The sequence below is a fragment of the Ctenopharyngodon idella genome, chromosome 2, assembly GCF_019924925.1.
Source record: "Ctenopharyngodon idella isolate HZGC_01 chromosome 2, HZGC01, whole genome shotgun sequence".
Lineage (NCBI taxonomy): Eukaryota > Metazoa > Chordata > Actinopteri > Cypriniformes > Xenocyprididae > Ctenopharyngodon > Ctenopharyngodon idella.
Genome location: NC_067221.1, coordinates 15,051,008 through 15,059,944, shown reverse-complemented (window position 1 = coordinate 15,059,944; position 8,937 = coordinate 15,051,008). Strand labels below are relative to the sequence as shown.

General features: G+C 35.5%; 1 protein-coding gene across 1 annotated transcript; it reads left to right on the top strand.

Moving 5' to 3' along the window:
• Nucleotides 1–1,636: 1,636 nt before the first annotated feature.
• On the top strand, nucleotides 1,637–7,626 carry hhatla (hedgehog acyltransferase like, a). Its single transcript, XM_051867108.1, is given in 20 exon segments — nucleotides 1,637–1,700; nucleotides 1,703–1,742; nucleotides 2,522–2,567; nucleotides 2,569–2,589; nucleotides 2,678–2,725; nucleotides 2,727–2,792; nucleotides 3,291–3,443; nucleotides 3,445–3,485; nucleotides 4,191–4,368; nucleotides 4,370–4,402; nucleotides 4,591–4,760; nucleotides 4,902–4,941; nucleotides 4,943–4,966; nucleotides 4,968–5,050; nucleotides 5,148–5,183; nucleotides 5,313–5,409; nucleotides 5,411–5,508; nucleotides 6,106–6,193; nucleotides 6,195–6,255; nucleotides 7,148–7,626. Coding segments are annotated over 20 exon segments (1,530 nt in total). The 3' UTR covers nucleotides 7,291–7,626.
• The last annotated feature ends 1,311 nt before the right edge of the window (nucleotides 7,627–8,937 follow it).

Genomic DNA, 8,937 nt, shown 5'->3' with positions numbered 1-8,937 from the left:
AGCTGTGCAGCATCATTTACATCTGAAAGAACTTTATATTTGTGTGTAGCCTATATTAATAGTCTACACAGATACTCTGATTTTAATTGAACAGGTGCACGCATGCTTTCGTGATTGATTAAATGTTAAAATAAAAGAAATTGCCTGCCGGGAGCGCTCATTTGGGAGTTCAGTCCTTGGTTTTTCATACTCTTGAAGGATCCCCTGATGTGTGGGAGATCGCATTGCGCTGCAAGCTGCCCGCACTGTACCATGAGCAACTGCTCAGGCTAAAATAGAAGAGGTTGTACGGCGCAGCTGACTGTGCTGTTTCTGAGAGCCGTGAAAACAGGCACTCCCATTTAAGTCACTGACTTACAGTCTTCTGAGAATTAGACTTAGGGTGTCAAATAAGTGCGAAAAATGTTTTTGTTGTTTAATTCGTTTTAGTTTTGTTACTGACTGGCTAGGAGAAGTTTTGGTGTTAACGTATAATGCGCAAAATAATATGCCTCCTTTATAGGCTATTAATTCTTGATGAGCATTGTGTGTGTGAACTTTTACTGATATGGTAATTAGTGAGGAGTGTCTATCCTGCTAAAATGTAAATTGCATTTACTTTTAGCTACTGTTGGCACTTGGCCACAGGGTTTACAATTAACGTTAATAAACATACTGTAACAAATAAACTATGAAAGTATATTAACGAAGCTATATTAAAAATATATTAACATTAAAAGGCTCATATGAATAGGCCTAAAGTTTAATATGTTTGTTGTTACCATTTGCACTAATGTTTGAAGCATTACAAATCACCGCTCCTTTATATAAATTGGACTTTAAACTAGTTCTGCAAGTAAAACTTGATTATGGGTGTCAAAACCCGAAATCAAATGTCATGTTTCATGACAGCGTCACTGTGGCAGTTGTAGTGAACGGGAATTATAATCATCACAATTATTTAAAAACATCTTTCATTAAATTGTGCTATTTTGATTCCTACCGCTTTCTTATATTATCTTCTGAACCGTAAATCTTTTTTCACTCCAACCGCAAAATTTGTTACTTCATTAATATTAATAGTCACGTCACAAAGCTCTCCTGTGATTGGACAGATATTTGCCCGCTGATATTATTTAGGTGACAATTTAACCGCCTTCTCCTATCGCTTCACAGTATATGCGAAGTATTTTTATTGTCTTACGGTTTAGAGCTAAACTTTTGCACTAAACTCAAATATACTTTTCTATATACGAAAAGTATTAATAGTGTCCTTTTGACCTGGTTGTAAAATACCTGAAAGAAGAGAAGAAAATCTGTGGATAAACTGAGGAAGTGAGTGTGAGTGACGTTTGACCTGTAACGGCCGTTAGTGAGTATGACAGCGGAGCTAATAAAAATACTGTATAATACGAACAAATAATCAAATAAAAACGAAATACGATTCGACATCATAATTAATAATTGGTTTATGAAAATTTCACACGTCAAACGATAAAAACATTCTTAACAAACTTGTGGGGGTAGTATGTATCTATAAGTTTCAATTGTATTTAACGTTTACCGTATCTATTTTCTGCTGGGGTCGTTGGATAATTTTTATTATGAGTGTAACGTTACTTAGATTTTAATGTTAAGACTACTCTTCAGGTTAACCATGGGGATCAGACAGGCCCTTCCCAAGATATGAGTGTACATGTACACTGCTGTCGTCTCTCTTGCACTCTATGGGCAGGAGACTGGATCATTGAGGCCTCCAGTGGGTACACTTTATTTTTTATCTCTTGCTTTTTCTTGCTTCATTAAGATCACAGAATTATAGTCATGTCTATCATGGAAGCACTAGGTACACCACGAGTAAAGGTGCATTTTCACTTAGATATACACATAACGTTAGATATAGTATTATTGTTTAAGTGTTGGCATGGCTTATTGACATCCATGCTGGTAATGGAGCCAGGTCCTGCCCCAACTTTCACTTATTGATTATGTCTACTTTTCAGTACATAAACAGAATCATCAGTTTAGCCTGGGGTCTAAATTTTCCAGTCTAACAATGATAACCCTCAACAACCTCTGACTTTCAAATAAGATCTGTTATGCAATTTTGTATTATCTTTGTAATTCATGTATACAAAGATTTGTCAGATTTCACAGGACCATTCTCATAATCTCAAAATATATTTTAGAGTCTGATATATCACAGAGAAGCCTCTGAATATGCAGGCTGGCAAAATTTTACCTTATGTAATGCTATTAGGTTTTGCTCTGGAGGCTTGCAGCTCACATTATTTGCTGTTGAATCATGTGAATTCTGATGTTCATTTTATTTCTTTCAATGATACATGTTAGCTGTTCAGCAAAGACTGCATGCATACACAATAAATATTGTAAATTTTATAGCAATGAAACAAAGTTAAACGTCTTTCTTGATATCAAATGAGAAAGAAACATTACCATGTCATGTGGCCAAGCTTTATTTTTTTGGCCTGAATGCACCTTGTATGCTTTTGTGAATCAATTTCTCTTTTATTTCAAAGAGCAATGTAAACAGGAAGGCATTTAGAGAGAATGTGAAACCAGGATGGAACCTACTTCGGCCGAAAAATGGCAAGTATCCATATAACTTTGTTTTTACATAAATGGCTTGTATTAATCATATTAAGATTTCTGTGACTGATATCCTCTGTCTCTTCAGGATGTTTCAGATTTTGAATGGGTTATGTGGTTTACCACTTTCCGCAAACCATATCCTGTTTGCCCTCTCCGGTCATGTGATCTTTGCTAAGATCTGCTCGATGTTGTCTCCAAAGGTACCGTATGTGGTTATTCACCTTGTGCACAGTGATCAGTTCATTTGCAAGGATTTGCAATACTAAAATAGAATAGAATACTATTTCTTGTGCTATTTTTGTGGGTGTGTTGCAAATGTTGCATGGTTTTATGTGCCAACAGAATCAACTGTTAACCAATGATAGTGGAAAAAAAGCATTTTGATATTAACAATTGGGTGTGTGAAGTGATCTAATCTGAATGTTTTTTGTGAAATGTTACATGTATTTTGTCTGCTGTCAATGAAGACTGGTATAGATGCATTCAAGGTAATTCTGAGAGTACTTATTTCTTTGTTCATACTGACTGACCAACTAATATTAGTGCTGCTACAACTCCAGCGATTACTTGACTATATTGTCATTTCTAAAACAGTAGCTGCTTAAAAGACCTTTAAAACCCCATTCAATATTGTTGCATGTGACAGCTGTATGTCATAAATGTGTTTTTTCACAGGGAATTTTCTTCTTAACCCACAGAACAGATCTTTGATCTATATGGTGTATGGATCTCTAGCTGTCCTGATTACTATGGGATGGACATACATCTCTCTCGTCCTGTCTCACTGCATCATCCTCTACAGTGTGGCCCTCGTCAAGAGGAAGTGGCTCTGCTTTGTGGCTGGACTTACCAGACCTGGCAACTTTTAAGATGGAGCCCTTTAATCTTGGCAGGTGAGAAAGTCCATAGTTATTGTATCATCTTTTATAATGCCTCTTATTAGGTTTGGGCCAATAGACAATGTCATCTTCCATTGCAAATGGCTGACAGACTTCAGGATGATGAGCCGGCATCGTGATCAAATGGCGGACCACAGTCCGCATCTGGACCCATGATAGCACCAATTTTACTGTTTCTAGTTGGAAGTGACCAGCGCATCAAAAACAGTGGTGCGGATCACACCACAAGCATTCAGGATTGTTGTGGTAATGATATTTCAGTGCTATATCCTCTAGTAGTTTTATCTCAAGTCAAACGTGCTTCATTCAAGCCCTTTCAGCTCTGTGCGTGTTCTCTCTTTCTCCAGATGCGCACCACATTGGTGCTTGTCCACTGCATGGAGCAGTGCGAGTGTTTTTAATTCATTCCAATGGAAGTTGAGCTTAACACTCAGAAGCGAACATGAAGCCTACCCAATGTCATCGTCCATTACAATGTTTTATTGTAGACATTGTCTGATGCCAATTTGGTTGACATCGCCCAACCCTACCTCTTATAAAATGTTTTCCCCACAGTCTAACAAAAAAAATAGTTAAAACCCAACAAACTGGCCAAATAGGACATAGATGTAAATAGGTGCAGTTCAGGTGTCTATATCAGCATGTGAAAAACCATTTAGTTTTGTCGTTTTAATGTTCTGATTCTATGTTTTGATGCAGGGAAGGCTTTGCGACTGGCTCCTTTGATCTGCAAGACGTCTTGTTCTACGGAGGCTGTGGCTTCTCCATTATGCGCTGTATGAGCTTTGCTCTAGAGAACTGTGAGAAGAAAGACGGTAACTACAGTTTCTTGGATCTGATCAAGTACAACTTCTACCTCCCCTTCTTCTTCTTTGGACCCTGTCATGACCTTTGATCGTTTCCATGAGCAGGTGAGTCCTGTACCTCAAGAATCTGATACCTTCCCTAACATTGTTCTCAAGAAAACAACAATTTTTAAGGTCTAGTCTCTAAAATCATGTTTATAAAAACTGAATCTATTTAAAATACATAAATGTAATTTCGTTGATAATGTCACTCTGGTTAAGTATGCACTATAAGTTCCCTCTGATATTCTCAGGCTAACAACCCTAACTTGACTCGTAAAGAAAGAGAGATGTGGAACATCACCGTTCATGCTGTGGTGCACCTTGGGGCTATTTTGGTGGTGGATGTCTTCTTCCATTTCTTGTACATTTTGACCATCCCTGGCGATTTGAAGCTTTTGAAGCAACTGTCTGACTGGTCTCTGGGACAGTTTGATAAAATTATTTAATATTAGAAAACACAGTGGATGTTTAGAAATGATGTTACAAATAGTTTCTAATTATTTGTAAAGTAGTACAATTTTATCTGTTTACTATCACTACAATATTGATTGTATTGCTTTTCAGCTGGTTTGGCATACTCTAATCTGGTGTATGACTGGGTTGAAAGCAGCCGTCATGTTTGGTGTCAATTAACACAGTATCCAGACTGGACCATCTTGACCCCCCTCAGCCTCCTAAATGCATCACAATGCTCTATGTCTTCGCTGAAACGTAAGTATGGTCATTAATAGAAGAGAAATAGAGCATGTTTTTGGTCTATGTAACCAGATCAAATGTTAACAGTTTCTTCTAACATTGACTTTCTTAGACACTTTGACAGAGGAATCAATGACTGGCTATGCAAGTGAGCAAATAATCATCCCATATGTTTATCATCACATGTATCATTTTAATATATATTGCCTATATCATCATATACTCAGAAAAAAAAACATTCATTCATACAACATATATCTCCTGTTCTCTGTTAATGATATGTCTATGACTATATCGGAGAAAACCATGATGCTATCTTCAAGGAGCTTCTTGCAACCATCAGCACCTTTGCTGTCACAACTCTGTGGCTTGGACCCCTGTGAGATTGTTTACATCTGGTCTTTCTTTAACTGCTTTGGCCTAAACTTTGAACTTTGGGTGGCTAAGTTCTTTTCTCTGCCACCATTTTTCCACCATTGAGGTAAGATCCCAAAGACATCCACTGAACAAATACAATGTAATTCAGCCTGATGGATTTGAGCATTTGGGTTTTCAATCATTACACTCCCAAATTATTTTCTTTGAATATTACATCATGACTGAATAGCCTTGCATTTCACTGATATGATGCTGATATATAAAGCATTGCATGGCCTGGCTTCACATTATTTATCTGAGTTACTAACTCCTTACGCCCCAAATCATAGACTGCTCTCTTCACAATCTAATCTGTTGGCTGTTCCTCAAACCCGCTCAAAATCTAAGGGTGACAGGGCTTTTCTTTTTATGCTCCTATTCTTTGGAACTCTTTTCCTCTTGAACATAGGGAAGCTCAGACTTTGGGGATTTTTAAAGCTCAACTTAAACATATTTTTTTAGACTAGCGTATGCTTGTTGATTTTTGTTTTTATTTTGTTATGTATTGTTTATCTTGTGTACAGTGCTTTGAGAAGCTGCTTTTAAAGGCACTATACAAAATAATATAAAAAAGTTTATTATTATTATTATTATATGAAAATAACAGCATTGGATTACTCTGAGTTCATCCAGAATGTAATATTAATATTTTTCCAGCGGAATCTTATGTCCGAGGCGATGTCACGTCGAATCAGGGGCTTGTTCAACGCTGTTAACTTCTGGCAAATTATCCTGTACAATGGTCCTGGCGCTGAACAGTCTGGATTTTGCTCAGCTGGTTGCTAAGAGACTGCTTCTTAAAGGTAATTGTTTGTTTTAGATCATTATATAATGAAAACTAAAACAAAAGTGGCTAGAAGTAACCTTTCTTACATATATAAATCACTTATATAAAATTATATATATATATATATATATATATTTATAGGGTGCGATTGTGAAAAAAGCTATAAATTAACATTTATAGAATAATTATGAACTTTAATGAAACATATTTGAACATTTTGAAAAAGGAATTTTTTAATCCATTTTTACATTTTAATTCATCAGTAGAGTGAGATTTTCACTCTTTTGCCTTGTCCTTTCCTCATTGGGAAGCGCTCAAACACATTATAAACATCTATGTTTGAGCAGATTACCTATTCTGATTACATAATCAGAATATTTGTTTTGAATTGGTCCATTAAATTGAATAAGTTTTGGTTCATTTTTGTGATGTGCTCCAGAAAGGAGACAGAGACTTTGTTTTTTCTTTATGTTGTTATTATGAGTCTACACAAATAAAAGAAGACCCTTTACAGTTTTGTATTTTAAGTTCTTTCCGCTGTTATGAACGCTAATTTAACATGCCACAATTAAAACCCGATTTAGAACAATGCATAGCGATATAAACTTGCAATTCAGATTTTTTTTCTCGCAATTCTGACTTCTTTTCTAAGAATTGTGTGATATAAACACAATTGCGAGTTATACAGTCCAATTCTGAGGGAAAAAGACTGCCTTTTCTTAGAATTGCGACTTTATATCACGCAATTCTGACTTTCTGACTTTATAACTCTTACTATCTCACACACACATATATATATATCATGTATGTAAAAATGTTGAAACAAACTTGTATCAGCACAAAAACTCCGGAGGAATGAAAAAACAGCATGCACATGAAGAATAATAGGACCCTTGTGATTCCCTCAGGCTTCCCCTTGTCCACTCTCTCGGTGCTGTTTGTGACTTACTGTGGTGTGCAGCTGATAAAGGAGAGAGAGCGAAAGCAGGCCCTACTGGATGATCCGGAACCAGTGCCACCCCCAGAGGCGGGCAAACAGAAGGCCGAGTAAAGGACAGAGAGGTCATTGAATCCAATCCAGCTCTTGAGGTCCCTCTTGTTAATTCTGCCCCTGAGCTTTCATGCCAGACTGAAGCAGTCCCATCACTATGGTCACTGCTTTGCACAAGTCTGTTTTAAAAACACAACATGTTTTAACTGTGAATAGTTCTGAAGTGCACTTGCTGTAGTCAAATGCAACCTGTTCTCTGACAAAATCTAGCACAGACAAACCAAGAAGTGCATTTTTTATTTATATTTTCAGTGGATGGCTTTTTAAAGGATGGGCTTGCAAAATATTTTATGAATAAATAATATATTGAACAATAAAAAGAAAATTTACAACGTTTTCAGGGTTTTGTTTCAGTTCTTCTTAATATTTTTAATATGTTTACAGCCGTGTTATTTTAGTATTTTTGAGATACTATTATAGTTTTTATTAATTTAGTTTTTATAAAATCTTCTGTTTTCATTTTAAAGTTACGTGTTAACCGTAACACTTTACAATACGGTTAATTAAACATTAGTTAATGTATTAACTAACATGAACTAACCATGAGCAATACATTTGTTACTGTATTTATTAATCTTCGTTAATGTTAATGAAAATACAGTTGTTCATTGTTTATTCATGTTAGTTCACAGTGCATTAACTAATGTTAACAAGATTTTAATAATGTATTAGTAAATGTTGAAATTAACATTAAAGGGTTAGTTCACCCAAAAATGAAAATAATGTCATTTATTACTCACCCTCATGTCGTTCTACACCCTTAAGACCTTCGTTCATCTTCGGAACACAAATTAAGATATTTTTGACAGCAATGCCAAAATAACGACTTTTAAACAGATGGGCGTTTTCAAAACTGCTTCGAATCTTTTGTTTCGATTCAGTGATTCGGGTCGCGTGTCAAACTGCCATACTGCTGAAATCACGTGACTTTGGCACTCCGAATCACTGAATCGAAACAAAAGATTCGAAGCAGTGTTTTGAAATCGCCCATCACTAGATATTGTTAAAAAAATCGTTATGAACGAACGGACATGAGAGTGAGTAATAAATGGCATTATTTTCATTTTTTGGGTGAACTAACCCTTTAACAAAGATTAATAAATGCTGCATAAGTGCAGTTCATTATTAGTTCATGTTAACTAATGTAGTTAACTAATGTTAACTAATGAACCTTATTGTAAAGTATTACCATGTTAACTAAAGATAAGTTAGTTATGTGCATTTTAGTCATTTTTTTATTTGTTTTTTAATGTCTACATAGTTTTTTATTCATTTTTATTTTAGTTTTAGTTATTTTAGTACATCAAGATAAACAAATTTAAATGAGAAATGTTGCCTTACTATTTTTATGGTTTTAATTTTAGTTTTAGATTACTATAATAACTCTGGTTTACAGCCATTATTATGACAAAACATATATGTTAGGAGCTAAATGAGCTTGTAATTTATTTTACATGGTTCTGACCATAGGTCATTTCAACCACACAGAGCTTAGTCACTTTTCAAAGTTAAACTTTGTGCAGTCACATTTTTATGTTACTCGTCACACTCCAGCAGATGATATGGTGTGAACACATTTTCCCTATTAGGCTTTGTCCTACATTGAGCTTTGAGTGGCACACTGGAGATTTGAGTTGATTAATGGGC